General features: G+C 43.1%; 1 protein-coding gene across 1 annotated transcript in view; it reads left to right on the top strand.

Moving 5' to 3' along the window:
- begain (brain-enriched guanylate kinase-associated) overlaps window positions 1-17,500 on the top strand; it is a 24,206-nt gene that overhangs the window by 5,799 nt on the left and 907 nt on the right. The window contains exons 3-7 of the mRNA XM_084392593.1: window positions 7,494-7,655; window positions 7,929-7,995; window positions 12,054-12,161; window positions 15,316-15,399; window positions 16,381-17,500. The exon at window positions 16,381-17,500 is cut by the window's right edge and continues 907 nt beyond it. Coding sequence (XP_084248719.1) covers window positions 7,494-7,655; window positions 7,929-7,995; window positions 12,054-12,161; window positions 15,316-15,399; window positions 16,381-17,496 — 1,537 coding nt within the window. The 3' untranslated portion in view covers window positions 17,497-17,500. The remainder of the gene's footprint in view (window positions 1-7,493; window positions 7,656-7,928; window positions 7,996-12,053; window positions 12,162-15,315; window positions 15,400-16,380) is intronic.

Genomic DNA, 17,500 nt, shown 5'->3' with positions numbered 1-17,500 from the left:
CACACACACACTCACATTTCAGATGCTGATCCAGTGCAACAGAAATCCGTGGGGCTTCAGTTGATTCTGAGGAGGTTTTCAGGATGTTTTTCTTCAGAAACACCTGATGGTTCGTGCAGCTCAGCGACTGCAAGGAGAGAAATAGACCTGAGACTGTAAATCAGAGCTGCAGATCTCCTCATGCATATTATAAACTAATCATCCATGCATATGATTTTTTAATTTTTTTATCTTGTAATATTTAATCAAAATGTCATAACTGGGTCTTCCTGTGAAAAGACAAACTTCTCTCTAGTGACGTATGCTGGTCTTCTGCAGTCATTCAGTGTGTTTACACTCTGCCCCTTTCCCACAATACACTGCAATCTCACATTCAGATCCAGAGCCATTTTTGAGTGCCACGCCCACATCTCAACACCCAATCAACACTCAGCGCATGAAACCAAGCCCCGCCCTACATTTTTACTTTTTTTGATAATCCGCTTCATGCACAGTATGACAAAAAAAGATGAGATTTAAAGAGATTCATCACTGATAAAAGAGCGTCTCCTTTGGGCTCCGGATTAACAGCAGCGGTTCAGCAGTGTTGAACTATGACAGAATCACACAAACAAATATTTGAATCCATGGAATGAAAGCAGATCTTGTGTTTCATTCCTGATGATTTTCTCAGACTGAACAAATATCTGCCAGTCGGACACACACACACACACACACACACACACACACACACACACACACACACACACCACTGACGTCTGTGGAGTGAATCAGACAGTTCTGTCGTCTCTCTGGTGTTTCTCTGCACTAGAAACGCATTTGATATTCCTGCTGCACAGAACTGTCATGATGAAGCTCCAGAAACTCAGTTTCTCTGACGTGTGAAGAATGAGAAGAAACAGCAGAGCTCCAGTGTGAAGCAGCGATACACAAACACTGTCCGACTGGAGCAAACACACACAGATCCTGATATACACACATTCTGCAGGATATATTCCTTTAGAGTTATTCAACTGAAGAACCATGAGACACTCATGTGCGCGTGAGTATGTGTGTGTTAGTGAGTGTGTCTGTGTGAGTGTGTTATTGAGTGTGTTAGTCACTGTGTGTGTGTGTGTGGTGTCTCAGTAGTCATGTGACAGATGGTTGTTTTGTCTCTGTAAAGCTGCCAGAGCTTCTGCTGACAAGCTTCACTCGAGATTTCACGAAAAGTTTTTTTTAACATTTTATTTTATTTTATTTCAAGGAACAAAAATGTATTTTATGGTTTTAATGGTTACGGCGGATCTTGAGCTGTTCTCTCTGTTTGCTGTTGTGAAGCGAATGGTTTTAAACACAAATATTAACACTCACTATAGTTCTGTAATGCAATCCTCCGGTTTAGTTAAACAGCTGGTGTGTGTCTGTGTGTGTCTCTCGTGTGTGTCTCTCGTGTGTGTCTGTGTGTGTCTCTGTGTGTGTCTGTGTGTGTCTGTGTGTGTCTCTCGTGTGTGTCTGTGTGTCTCTCGTGTGTGTCTGTGTGTGTCTCTGTGTGTGTCTCTCGTGTGTGTCTGTGTGTGTCTCTGTGTGTGTCTGTGTGTGTCTGTGTGTGTCTCTCGTGTGTGTCTGTGTGTGTCTCTGTGTGTGTCTGTGTGTGTCTCTCGTGTGTGTCTGTGTGTGTCTCTCGTGTGTGTATGTGTGTGTCTCTCGTGTGTGTCTCTCGTGTGTGTCTCTCGTGTGTGTCTCTCGTGTGTGTCTGTGTGTGTCTCTCGTGTGTGTCTGTGTGTGTCTCTCGTGTGTGTCTCTCGTGTGTGTCTGTGTGTGTCTCTCGAGTGTGTCTGTGTGTGTCTGTCGTGTGTGTCTCTCGTGTGTGTCTGTGTGTGTCTCTCATGTATGTGTGTGTGTGTCTTGTGTGTCTGTTTGTGTCTGTGTGTGTCTCGTGTGTGTCTGTGTGTGTCTGTGTGTGTCTGTGTGTCTCTCGTGTGTGTCTGTGTGTGTCTGTGTGTGTCTGTGTGTCTCTCGTGTGTGTCTGTGTGTCTCTGTGTGTGTCTCTCGTGTGTGTCTGTGTGTGTCTCTCATGTATGTGTGTGTGTGTCTTGTGTGTCTGTTTGTGTCTGTGTGTGTCTCGTGTGTGTCTGTGTGTGTCTGTGTGTCTCTCGTGTGTGTCTGTGTGTGTCTGTGTGTGTCTGTGTGTCTCTCGTGTGTGTCTGTGTGTCTCTGTGTGTGTCTCTCGTGTGTGTCTGTGTGTCTCTGTTTGTGTCTCTCGTGTGTGTCTGTGTGTCTCTGTGTGTGTCTCTCGTGTGTGTCTGTGTGTGTCTCTCGTGTGTGTCTGTGTGTGTCTCTCATGTATGTGTGTGTGTGTCTTGTGTGTCTGTTTGTGTCTGTGTGTGTCTCTCGTGTGTGTCTGTGTGTGTCTCTCGTGTGTGTCTGTGTGTCTCTGTGTGTGTCTCTCGTGTGTGTCTGTGTGTGTCTCTCATGTATGTGTGTGTGTGTGTCTGTTTGTGTCTGTGTGTCTCGTGTGTGTCTGTGTGTGTCTCTCGTGTGTGTCTGTGTGTGTCTCTCGTGTGTCTGTGTGTCTCTCGTGTGTGTCTCTCATATATGTGTGTGTGTGTCTCTCGTGTGTGTCTGTTTGTGTCTGTGTGTGTCTCGTGTGTGTCTGTGTGTGTCTGTGAGTGTCTCTCGTGTGTCTCTCGTGTGTGTCTCATGTGTGTGTGTGTGTGTGTGTGTGTGTGTTTGTGTGTGTGTCTGTGTGTGTCTCTCGTGTGTGTGTGTGTGTGTGTGTGTGTGTGTGTGTGTGTGTCTGTGTGTGTCTCTTGTGTGTGTCTCGTGTGTTGTTGTGATACTGCATAATTATGTGCTGAATCTTTTTGACTCGTTTGTCCATCCGCCCGTGTGTGTGTGTGTGTGTGTGTGTGTGTTTGTGATTCTGCAGGAAACACTCACAAACACACTAAGAAAAACATGAAAAAGGTTTATATGGGGAAAACTGCAGTAAGAAATGGTGGTAAACATCAGAAGAGAAGGTAAGAGGGAAGAGAGAGACTGAATCCATCATCAGACTCTTCATCTGAATGTCATCTCCATCATCATCATCTGATCCCGTTATGATCGATCTCTCTAATCCAGTTAGACACACATCAGTGACATCACTTCCTGATCCGTATCGCCACAGTGAACCTTAAAGGCACAGGGGCTCATATCTCCCAGATAAATGAATAATAAATCTAAGAACATTTTGCTAATATTGCCAAAAACATGTTTTTTTCTTGGTTATGTGAACGTTAAGGGAACGTTTCATCGTATCGTACTTCAAACATTATGGGAACATTACTTTTGAATGTTCTGAAACAAGAAGCGACACACGTCCAACTAAAACATTAAAATAAAATAAAAAACGCTTAATGAAAGATATAGCCTATAAATAATGTTTTTGTGCGTTTAGAGGACATTTATAAAGACCGGATAACTTTGAGAGAACCTTGACCGAATGTTAACAGGGTTAAAGTTAATTACTAAAGTTAAATACTTTGGTAAAACAGAACAATAATTTTTCTAGTAATACCAAACGTTATAGTTTTGTTTTAGCTTTTACTTTCGCATACAGATGAATGTGATATAACTGGTTTGAAATCAGATGAAGCAAGCAGTCATGTGACACGGATCAATCATTATTATTTCTCTTTCATTTTATGATTTTCAGAGTCTTTAAAGTATAATAATATCTCAGGCTTATGGATATTCCACAAGTGCATGAATAAATCATGTTCAGTGCTTTTGAACTTAGACTGTGTTTGCTGTGTGAGCTTGAGGTACTTTATGTCATTTACTCCTGTGATCAAAGCTGAATTTATTTGATCAAAAATACAGTAAAACAGTGAAATATTATTATAATGTAAATCAGCTGTTCTCTATGTGAATATACAGTAAAGTGTAATTTATTCCTGTGATCAAAGCTGAATGTTCAGCATCATTACTCCAGTCTTCAGTGTCACATGATCCTTCACAAATCACTCTAATATGAGGATTTGATGATCAAGAAACATTTATGATTATTATCAGTGTTGAACAGTTCAGAATATTGTGGAAACTGTGGATTCTTTGATGAATAGAAAGTTCAAAAGAACAGCATTTATTTGAAATATAATCTTTTGTAACATTATAAATGTCTTTACTGTCACTTTTGATCAGTTTAATGTGTTTTTGATTAATAAAAGTATTGATTTCTCAAACCCCAAACTTCTGGAAGGTAGTGTATCGTGGTTTCCACCAGAAATATGAAGCAGAAGAACAGTTTTCAACACTGATAATCATCAGAAATGTTTCTTGAGCAGCAAATGCTGACAATAAACAGCACAAAACATTAAAAGAGTAGCTTATACCTTCCACTGTTCCGCACACAAACGTGCAGCCGACACAACAGGTCCACTATACACAAAGATGACAATAAGCAACAAAAAATGCTCTCTTTTAAAACACAGAAGTAGAACTAGAAACACAACAGACTACAAACCCAGACAAGCAAATACTTTCTAATGCAACTGGTCAGTAATCATAAACATCTAAGGACAAAACCCAGGCATTAGTCTGAAGTCCACACTGAAGCTGCTAACACACTGAAGTCAGGATCATGGACCAGATAAACACAGAAAAGTTTAACTCACCTAACTTATTCATCAAGTTTGTTATTTATTAACCCAAATATTCCCTTTTTACTACACTGTAAAAAAAACTAATTTGCTGCCTTAAATTTTTTAAGTACAATCAACTTGGATGTTTAAGTCATTTCAACTTAAATTACATTAAACTGACTTAAAGAATGAGTTGAATCTTGTATAACGTATATAAAAAAAGGTTGAAAAATGCTTAACTTATTCCTAACTCCTATCTATCTGAGGAGGACCGACACGTTCCCTAACTCCTATACATCTCCTGACCGGGCATGTTCCCTAACTCCTATATATCTCCTGACCGGGCACGTTCCCTAACTCCTATCTCCTGAGGAGGACCGACACGTTCCCTAACTCCTATACATCTCCTGACCGGGCATGTTCCCTAACTCGCCATACATCTCCTGACCGGGCACGTTCCCTAACTCCTATATATCTCCTGACCGGGCATGTTCCCTAACTCCTATCTCCTGAGGAGGACCGACACGTTCCCTAACTCCTATACATCTCCTGACCGGGCACGAGGCGACTTTAAAAGCAAAAACTCTGCAACTGAAGGCCATATAATCAATGCTCCCCCCGACAGAGAACAAGTCTCTCTCCACCCAGGATAACCTTGAAAATAAAAAAGGAAAAATATCAAACGAGTGAACCGATGAAAGGATTGAATATTCAACCCAGCTGGAACTCTCACCCTATACATAACCAGGGAAACTCATGCATATATTAAAACATTCTCCAACAACTACATTCACCAAAAGATCTCAATCAAAGGGAATTAAAAAGGCACAGTCCCAAAGTATCAAAGTAAAAAAAAGAAGCTTTTTTCCAGCAATCCCGGACGAGCCCCCATTACGGCTCTAGGGAAGCAACATAAAGGACACAAAGACTGCCAGTCAAACATAAAGTTATTGAACTATAAAAGAGTTCAGAGGACTGAGGACAGCAGGGCCAGACCGAGGCAGAATGAGCCTGGACTCCAGGGTTTAAGACGGCTCAGGAGACACCGATGAACTGGTTAATCACAGGTGAACTACAGCCGGTTCAGCAGAACACAGGTTAAGGTTAGCACTGCCGTATAACAGCGTATCAGAGTGATTTGTGTAGGATCATGTGACACTGAAGACTGGAGTAATGATGCTGAAAATTCAGCTTTGATCACAGGAATAAATTACACTTTACTATATATTCACATAGAGAACAGATGATTTACATTACAGTTTTTTTGATCAAATAAACGCATCCCTGGTGAGCAGAAGAGACTCTTTCAGAAACATCACAATAAAATCGTAATTATTCCAAACTTTTGACTAGTAAACGCTGGTCGAGAACCACTGAAATGAACAGTGCGTTACGTTACTTTTGCGTTACTTTTTCTCATCTGGGCTACAAATAAAGTTATATATTTTTGTACTTTCAACTGTGCTGATATTGTCAAGTACAGAAGAACAGGACGCAGGAGAAGAAAGTTCAACACTCTTCAGCAATAAAAACAAAAAATGAATGTCATGTTTGTTTATTAGTCTGGTTGAACTGGACAGCTGAAGGTCAGAAGCAAAGACATGGGTTAATAAAGTGAGATTAAATACATAATTGCCTCGAGTTCACACGGATCAGCGGAAACGTCTAAAAACGCTGTATTATTCATGCCACACAAGTAATCGGTGATGTCACTGTAAAGAAAGACTCCGCACCCACACACACACGCATTCAAACACACGTGCCTATAGACTAAACACGTAATACACACGTGCACGCCGTCACCGCTTTCACAGATTCACGTTTTTGAAGTTCATACGGAGATGATAACGCTTTCAAAACTTGTTCTCAAAAACGTGCACTTACACACATTAAAAGTTTTCTGTTTTCAGTTGAAAACGGTGTTGTGTAAGCGGCTTCAATAACCAATGATTTGACTATACTTACTTAAAAACGTAGTTTAGCTGGACAATGACTTTCTTCTAGATCTTGCGTTGTTTTACTATTATCTCTGTAAAGCTGCTTTGAAAGAATCTCTATTGTAAAAGCGCTATATAAATGAAGGTGACTTGACTTGACTTGACAAAGTATATTTTGTGTATTTTTTTTTTGGTTTGCATAATATTTTGAATTTGCATTTCAGTGTTTTTATTGATTTTGTTGCTAGTGAATCGGTTTTTGTGCAAGTGATATTAGTAATGCCTGCTCACATTTAGTGTTTACACACAGCGCCTCTGCACGTACTCCCGATCCCCCTCAACGTGCGGACGGTCAATAAATGGGAGAACAAAGTAACTTATGTAAAAAAGTAACTAACTAACGTTTTTCAACTAAAAAATTAAAACTTTTTATGTGTTTTGGCCGTTCATTTACACGACAGCGGCGTTTAGGGTGCCTGGAACACGCATACTTTTAAAAAGGGTTTCAATTTGCAAGTTTGAAAACTGTCTCTGAGTAAACAGCAAAAACACGAATCACTGAAACCGATGACTTCAGGCACATGCGCATTACGTGTTCAGTCTATCGCCATCTACTGGCCTGGCTGCAGAATACAGCGTTTTTAGTCGTTTGCGCGGATACGTGTGAATGCGGATCATTTTGACAATGGTGTCGTCTGTACGCGGAAAACTCAAAGAAAAAACTTCTCAGTTTTAAGTATAAGTTGTCAGAAAAATACCCTTAAAAGTAATGCATTACTTTGTCAGTTACTTGAAAAAGTAATCTGATTACATAACTCAAGATACTTGTAATGTGTGACCTCGACACTGGAAATGAATGAGCACAAATGACAGAGATCTGTCTGTCTGATTATCTGACTCTCTCTCTGTGTGTGTGTGTGTGTGTGTGTGTGTGTGTGTGTGTGTGCAGCTCAGCGCAGGAGCAGAAGGAGGATCTGCGCAGGCGTCTCAGCGTCTCCACACACAAACTGCATCTGCTGGAGAGCGAGTTCAAGTCGACGCGTCAGTTTCTGGAGACGGAGCTTCGGCGAGCGCAGGAGGAGCTGGACAAGTTCACTGAGAAACTGTGCAGGTCAGAGACACAACATGAAGGCGCTCACTGAACGAACGAGCTGATCTGAAACCTCTCCAGAAGTAAATAGTGACATTTACAGTCGACACACATAATGATCTGAAACTACCAGCGAGTCCGAATGATCTCTGCCCAGAAACACACAAGAGCATGAGTCTTAATTTGACCAAATATTAAAGCTCAAGGCCTGGAGAAAAATAACTGTAATAACTCCCACTATAGTGGCACAGAGTGTGTCTGACTTCATCTTCATCTTCATCATCTCTCCTGCAGGATTCAGAGCAGCTATGTGGCACTACAGAGAATAAACCAGGACATGGAGGAGAAACTACACAGAACGGTAAGAGATCCTGATCTGATTCATTTAAAGGGGACAAATCATGAAAATCTAAAAAGTGCTATAATCGGGTCCCAGTGCTTCTGAAACCCAGAAAACATGAAAAGTGAAACCCAGTGACTGTGTTTTGGTGAGCCTTTCTCTGCAAGCATGTCTAAAAATAAGCCGATCAGATTTCGCTCTCCTTCTGACGTATGAAGAGGATCTTATTATAATATTACCGGCCCTTAATCTGCACGTTTACACACACCAGCCGACATCTGGTTTCACACGCGACAACAGAGACCAGTTCTAACGCAATGATAAAGATCCAGCAAAGCCTGAAACTGTTCTGTGGTTGAGCACAGACGAGCACTGAACACTATTGACCAGAACATGTCACCGCTGTCTTATAAAGACCTCAGGAACTGTGGACACTTGTGGAGAAGTTCAACATGATGATGAGATGATCAATGTAACTCCACAACAACTACACAAATGTCTCCACTAACATTCAGAAACTCTTCCTGAGTCTCTCCGTAAGGCTGCACTCGCTACTGGTTATTCTGGGATTCTGGATGAGTGAGATTGGCCTGTTTTGTTATTGCCGGAGTTTCTGAAGCTCGTGTAAAGACTCCGCCCTCTTCTGAACGGAGGCGGAGCTAAAGCTCATTTGCATTTAAAGGGACACACATGTGTTTTTGCTCACACACAAAAAAGGGCAAATTTGACAAGCTATAATAAATTAAATTTATAGCTGAAATTTCACAGACACATTCTGGGGACACCGTAGATTTATATTACATCTTGTGAAAATGACCTTTAAAACCAAATTACTTTAAAAAAATCCCAAATGACAAACACTCGATTGACTTAAATATTTTTTTGGTCGTCTCATCAACGCTTGATCGTTCGAATAAAACTTGCATATTTCTGATTGCCTTGGTTTACATCTCAAAGAATGACGATACTTTATCATAACCAGTAACTCTCCATGGACGGGAACAGGGAACGTTCTGGAAAGGTTCTCTCTATGTCTTGCTCAGTGAGCAACATGTGCTCGATGTGTTTGAGCTCAGTTTAACAGGAGAAATGAAGGAGATAAATGGCAGACGAGCAGCAGGAGATCGATAACCACACGGGATTCTCACTCTCAAAGCAATTACACCATCAGAGACGCTCCTGAGATGAAGGCGTTTCATCTGAAATCTGATGAAAGTTTCAAGCCATTTACTGAATCTAAACATTAACTTGATGCAAAAAAGACTGATTTTGTGTTCCAGCTTTAGAGATTATTAGAGGAGCTGCTCATTTCAGGCCACGATAGTTCATTTGCTCATTCATTCAACACAATATTACACTGCGGACCAGTGTTGGGGTAACACATACAAATAACACGAGTTACGTAATCAGATTACTTTTCAAATAACTAGTAAATTAACATTATTTTTACAACAAAATATCTGTATTGACTGACAGCTCTCCTGTCCTCATGTGGAGGGAATCGTAAGTGCAGAGATGCTTATTGTGGTTCTAGACTAAATGTTTGCAGTCATTTGCTTTTCATAAAGAATATTATTTAAATATTATTAAATGCAATCTTACAAATGTTTTAGTAAATGTGCAAATGTGTTCCTCACATGCAGTTTTACACACACACACACACACACACACACACACACACACACACACACACACACACAGAGAAAGGCTGATGTCTGTTCACGGCTCAGACTGTGATGGATGTGATTTCAGAAGTGATTCCCGCAGTGCCACAGCTCTCCGTGTGGAAAATCCCATCTTCAGAACACAGGAGACCGGCTCAGAATAGAAATGTAATTTTAAATTGGTCAAATGATGGAAATGAAGGTCAGAAGGGCAGATGGGACGAGAGAGAGAGAGCGAGAGAGAGAGAGAAAGAGAGAGTGTGAGTGAGTGAGAGTGAGAAAGAGAGTGAGTGAGAGAGAGTTTGTGAGAGAGAGAGAGAGAGTGAGTGTGAGAGAGTGTGAGAGAGTGAGAGGAGACTGAGAGTGAGAGAGAGTGTGTGTGTGTGTGTGAGAGAGAGAGAGAAATCCCTACAGAATCAACTGATAGAAACTTTAATTCGAGCTGCACATCCTTCATCTGCATTACGAATATTACTAATTACAGATAACAAAAATGAAGGAGCCTATATTATGAATATCCACACTAACCCTCAATAACACAGTCTGAACAACAAACACACACACTCACCCTCAATAACACAGTCTGAACAACAAACACACACACTCACCCTCAAGAACACAGTCTGAGCAACAAACACACACACTCACCCTCGATAACACAGTCTGAGCAACAAACACACACACTCACCCTCGATAACACAGTCTGAGCAACAAACACACACACTCACCCTCGATAACACAGTCTGAGCAACAAACACACACACTCACCCTCAATAACACAGTCTGAACAACAAACACACACACTCACCCTCAAGAACACAGTCTGAGCAACAAACACACACACTCACCCTCAAGAACACAGTCTGAGCAACAAACACACACACTCACCCTCGATAACACAGTCTGAGCAACAAACACACACACTCACCCTCGAGAACACAGTCTGAGCAACAAACACACACACTCACCCTCGATAACACAGTCTGAGCAACAAACACACACACTCACCCTCGATAACACAGTCTGAGCAACAAACACACACACACTCACCCTCGATAACACAGTCTGAGCAACAAACACACACACTCACCCTCGATAACACAGTCTGAGCAACAAACACACACACTCACCCTCAAGAACAAAGTCTGAGCAACAAACACACACACTCACCCTCAAGAACACAGTCTGAGCAACAAACACACACACTCACCCTCGATAACACAGTCTGAGCAACAAACACACACACACTCACCCTCGAGAAACTATCAGCGTCTGATACTTTCAGCCTTTCAGTTTATAAATAATTGGCTCACGGGGGACTTGAGACTCAACCCAAGACACACACACACACACACACACACACACACACACACACACACACACACACACACACACACAATTTTGGTTTATATCAGTGCATCTTCACAGACTAAAGTCTGCAGTCGGTCTGTCCTGTCAGTGAGTGTAACGGTCATCAGCTGGAGTGCCCTTGAGAGCCACCTGAGGGCACTCTACATCAGACTATCATTATTTCACTCACAACTACATTTCCCATAATTCACTGCCCGGACTCATCATCCCTGATTATCACATTCACCTGTGTCTCATTATATTGTTTAGTTCACCCCTGGTTCACCTCATCATTCCCTGCGAAGTTTTGTACGTTATTCCACTGCATTTCCTTTGTTGTCGTTGTTCCTGGTTCCTGATCTCTGCCCGTGTCCTGGTTTTCCTGTTTCTGCCTCACCCTCTGGATTTGTCTGTTTGTTGGATTGCCTGCCTGTGTATGACCTTAGCCTGGATTTTGATTACGATTCTGTATAACCCTTTAAATAAAACTGCATTTGGATCCTCAACCTTTGTGTCTCGGAGCAGTACGTAACAGTGAGTGTTTAGAGAACGAGCTCAGAGAAGACATAAACCCTCTGAATTAAACACATTAATCATATGCAAATTCTGCTGATGCTCCACGTGCTTTGTTCAATAAATCTGAAGTTTCAACAAAACTCAAACACACAAACAGATGCTTCGAAATCTGACTTTTGAAACTCACCTAATTGATACGCAGATTTAACATGAGCTCTGTGATCTATAGGCTACTGAACAATGATGACGTCTGATATTCATTACTTCAGTGAGCTCATTGTTTCTTCATTAAATTATTACATTGTTTAAATTAATACCTTTTTCTCTAACTGTGATTTTGTATATGTACATTTCTGAAATACACAACTTAGTCACCTCTGAAAACAGAACACTCTAAACTGTATTATGGACTCATGCATTTTCTGTAAAGATGCTTCGAAACGATGTGTATTGTGAAAAGCAATATACAAATAAATGTGAATTGAATATTCCGTGTTAATAAAACTGCTGATGAAAGACTCCGTGTTTAACAGCAGTTCTGTGTTTCAGACTCAGCGTTATGAAGAGGAGAAGAGATCTCTGAGACGAGAGATCGTGGAGCTGAAGAAACACTTGATGGAGGCCCAGATCTCCATCCAGAAGCTGCGAGCGGATAACGTACGTAACACACACCTGAGCGGATAACGTACGTAACACACACCTGAGCGGATAACGTACATAACACACACCTGAGCGGATACCGTACGATGTAACACACACCTGAGCGGATAACGTACGACGTAACACACACCTGAGTGGATAACGTACGTAACACACACCTGAGCGGATAACGTACGTAACACACACCTGAGTGGATAACGTACGTAACACACACCTGAGCGGATAACGTACGTAACACACACCTGAGTGGATACCGTACGATGTAACACACACCTGAGCGGATAACGTACGATGTAACACACACCTGAGCGGATAACGTACGTAACACACACCTGAGTGGATACCGTACGATGTAACACACACCTGAGCGGATACCGTACGATGTAACACACACCTGAGCGGATAACGTACGACGTAACACACACCTGAGTGGATAACGTACGTAACACACACCTGAGCGGATAACGTACGTAACACACACCTGAGTGGATACCGTACGATGTAACACACACCTGAGCGGATAACGTACGACGTAACACACACCTGAGCGGATAGCGTACGACATAACACACACCTGAGCGGATACCGTATGACGTAACACACACCTGAGCGGATAACGTACGACGTAACACACACCTGAGCGGATAACGTACGACGTAACACACACCAGAGCGGATACCGTACGACGTAACACACACCTGAGCGGATAACGTACGACGTAACACAAACCTGAGCAGATAACGTACGACGTAACACACACCTGAGCGGATACCGTATGTAGCACACACCTGAGCGGATACCGTACGACGTAACACACACCTGAGCGGATAACGAACGACGTAACACACACCAGAGCGGATACCGTACGACGTAACACACACCTGAGCAGATAACGAACGACGTAACACACACCAGAGCGGATACCGTACGACGTAACACACACCTGAGCGGATAACGTACGACGTAACACAAACCTGAGCAGATAACGAACGACGTAACACACACCTGAGCGGATACCGTATGTAACACACACCTGAGCGGATACCGTACGACGTAACACACACCTGAGCGGATAACGTACGACGTAACACACACCTGAGCAGATAACGAACGACGTAACACACACCAGAGCGGATACCGTACGACGTAACACAAACCTGAGCAGATAACGTACGACGTAACACACACCTGAGCGGATACCGTATGTAACACACACCTGAGCGGATAACGTACGTAACACACACCTGAGCGGATACCGTATGTAACACACACCTGAGCGGATACCGTATGTAACACACACCTGAGCGGATACCGTATGTAACACACACCTGAGCGGATACCGTATGTAACACACACCTGAGCGGATAACGTACGACGTAACACAAACCTGAGCAGATAACGTACGACGTAACACACACCTGAGCGGATACCGTATGTAACACACACCTGAGCGGATAACGTACGTAACACACACCTGACCGGATAACGTACGTAACACACACCTGAGCAGATAACGTACGTAACACACACCTGTCCGGATAACGTACATAACACACACCTGAGCGGATAACGTATGTAACACACACCTGAGCACACACCTGAGCGGATAACGTATGTAACACACACCTGAGCGGATAACGTACGTAACACACCTGAGCGGATAACGTACGTAACACACATTTGAGCAGATAACGTACGTAACACACCTGAGCGGATAACGTATGTAACACACACCTGAGCGGATAACGTACGTAACACACCTGAGCGGATAACGTACGTAACACACATTTGAGCAGATAACGTACGACGTAACACACACCTGAGCAGATAACGAACGACGTAACACACACCTGAGCGGATACCGTATGTAACACACACCTGAGCGGATAACGTACGTAACACACACCTGAGTGGATAACGTATGTAACACACACCTGAGCGGATAACGTACGTAACACACCTGAGCGGATAACGTACGTAACACACACCTGAGCAGATAACGTACGACGTAACACACACCTGAGCAGATAGCGAACGACGTAACACACACCTGAGCGGATACCGTATGTAACACACACCTGAGCGGATAACGTACGTAACACACACCTGAGCGGATAACGTACGTAACACACACCTGAGCGGATAACGTACGTAACACACCTGAGCAGATAGCGTACGACATAACACACACCTGAGCGGATACCGTATGTAACACACACCTGAGCGGATACCGTACAACGTAACACACACCTGAGCAGATAGCGTACGTAACACACACCTGAGCGGATAACGTACGTAACACACACTTTGGTTTATTTCACGTAAAGCCCAAAACACACCCATTACTCATTAAGAGAATAGAGACAACCCCATTTGAGAGCGCCGACCATTTTTCTCATCGTTAAACTAACAAAAGTGGATTCGGACACGCCCTGAGTGAACTTTACACCATGAGCTCAGATCCTTCAAATAGAACCCTAAGAGTTCAATAGACTAATGGATCATCAAACACTAGAAAAGACTGAAAACAGCGAGTTTGAAAACTGATTAAACTGCTAGAACACAGAGAACCTTTAAATCTATAAGAGCTTTTCTTGATGTGATAAATTTAAGCAAATCAGTTTCTGATTATATTTAGTCTAGTTGGTCATCAGTGTGTTGATTATAATCATTTATCACATCAGCACGTCGAAACAAACAGCCGAATTCAGCTCGAATTAAATGAGGGTCAGACTTTAGTTTAGGGTCCATTTCTCACTTTTAACTAACCATTAACTATGACTTTTGCACCAATAAAGTCCTAATTACTGCTTATTAGTTAGTAAGGTAGTTGTTAAGTTTAGATATTTGGTGATTAAGGAATGTAGAATATAGTCATGCAGAATTAGGCATTAATATGTGCTTTATAAGTACTAATAAACAGACAATATCCTAGTAATATGCATGATAATAAGCAACTAGTTAATAGTTGGATAATAATTGTACTGTAAACTTAAGTGTTTCCGATAAGAGTAAAGACGTTCGTCTTCTGTGTTTGTCAGTAAATGATCAATGTCTAATATTGATAAACTGAGAGTTGTGTATTGGATGATCATTTGCCGAATTAAATCATGTAAGTCTGATGGCAGGATTGGTTTGTGTTTTTCTGCAGGATCTGTACAGGAAAGACTGTAATCTGGCGGCTCAACTTCTCCAGTGTGGGAAATCTCCTTACAGAGTACACAGACTGTCTGAGGTACACACACACACACACTCACTAACCCGTTTTATAAGCTGTTTTCCTCATGGGGGCCAAAAAATTAGCTTTTTCTGAGGAAAACTGGTCCTAAAAATAGCACAACCTTCGAGAAAGTCAGAGGCGCAGCGAATCCTTTCCACTTTCATTCTGCGGTCACAGGTTTCAAACACACTCATTTCTTCTCTCTCTTTCTCCTGGAGGCCCGATGGGTTTCATTTGAATATAAACTCTCTCTGCTTTTGATGTTGACAGGAAGAGAAATGTGCTGTTTTATTGCTGATAGAGTCCGTTTACTGAACCGCTTCATGAAGTTCATCAGAGAGAGAACAGAGAGATCATCCTTCATATGATTCATCAAATCTCAGATGTGATCGTACAATCAGTGTGAATCCACGGATGCCTGCTCTCATTCAGTGCTCTTCAACACTTCAACTAGAACACTTTTGCGAGAGAACGCAATAGCTCTGTGAGAGAACGCAGTTTTAAGAAAGAGAGAAATAGTTTTATGAAAGAACACAATAGTTTTACGAAAGAACGCAATAGTTTTATGAAAGGTCTGCGCCGATGGCCTCGTGGTCAGTGTGCCGACATGTAGCGCCGTTGCGCTCGGGCGGCCCGAGTTCGAGTCCCGGCTCATGGACCTTTCCCGATCCCGTCCCCCGTCTCTCACCCACCTCGCTTCCTGTCCACTCAATAATAGGCAATTAAAAGGCAAAAATCACCAAAAAAACTATATATATATAAAAAAAGTTTTATGAAAGAACACAACAGTTTTACGAGAGAACGCAATAGTTTTACGAAAGAAAGCAATAGTTCGCTAAGAGACCGCAAATGTTTTGCGAGAGAATGCAAATGTTGAACTATTTTCGATCACCATGTCCCTTAAGGGCTCTGTAGAAAACAGATGCGAGTGACGTCTTTACATACGGTCTCACATCTTCAAGTCTCTCTCATTGGTGTCTCTGTGTGTGTTTTCAGCTTCCCGCAGATCTGCAGGAGCGAGTCAGTTCCCACATGGAGAAGCAGAGCATATCGCTCCGTCACTCCGGCTCAGATGCCGTTCCCACCGCCGTCATCGGCCGACTCCTGGAGAAACCGGAGCCCGGGAGAAGCTGTCCGGTCACACGCTCCCAGAGTCCTCAAGAGTTTCCGTCAAACGCGGATAAAGTTCAGCGGCGCGCAGCGTATAAGTCGTCAGACCTGTCCTGCAGCGACACAGCGCTATACTGTCCCGCGGATGAGCGTCGGCACGAGCGCCGGATCCGAGGACACACCGACTGCAACCCGGAAGACCAGAGTTTCCCTCATAGTTTCTCTTTACACGAAGACGCTTTTCCTTTCGGATCTCTTCCGGCTTCCATACGGCACTCCAGCTTTAGCACAGCGTTGGATGATCCGGCTCACGTATCGTCCTCATCCCAGCAGAATCTGTTCACGGACTGGCATGACGGAGACTATGAGCACAAGAACCCAACGTTTGGAAAGGAACATCCAGGTTTTCCTAAGTCGAGACACGTTTCTCACGGCTCACCGAACGGAGGTTCTCCGGCACACGGATACAGTTCCCGCGGGAATAGGAGCGTCCCGACGGGAAGCTGGCATCAGATGAGCGTTGAAGACGTGAACTCCTTCTTCTGCAGTCCTGAAGCCTTCAGTTTCCAAGAGCGTAACTTTGCAGTCCGTCCCGCTAAGATCAAACTGGGTCCGCTTTACAACAGCTTCCCGGAGGAAGAGCACGTTTTCCAAGCACACGCACCAGTTCCACAGTTCCCTGCGTCAGCCGGACCCAGTCCTGCGCTGAACCCGAAGATCAGCCTGAACGCTTTAAAGAGCGGCTTGATGTTCCGCTCAGGTCAGGACTCGAGCTGGTTCTCCAAAGACAAGCCGAGCACGACTGAAGGAGCTTTACGGAGAGATTACACAGACGGAAGTCCCAGCAACTCCAACGAGTCTCTCGACCAGAGTCGGGACGCTCAGCACTACAAGAGGGATCTCCGGAAAAACACGCCACGGCATCGAAAGTCTGGAAACACGGGACTCAGTCGCAAAGACAGTCTTAACAGAGCACAGCTGTATGGAACGCTGCTCAACTAACCAT

This window comes from Rutilus rutilus, assembly GCF_951802725.1.
Source record: "Rutilus rutilus genome assembly, chromosome: 21".
NCBI classification, from domain to species: Eukaryota; Metazoa; Chordata; class Actinopteri; order Cypriniformes; family Leuciscidae; genus Rutilus; species Rutilus rutilus.
The sequence above is the reverse complement of the archived record's forward strand: the minus strand, read 5'-3'. Positions and strand labels throughout refer to the sequence as shown.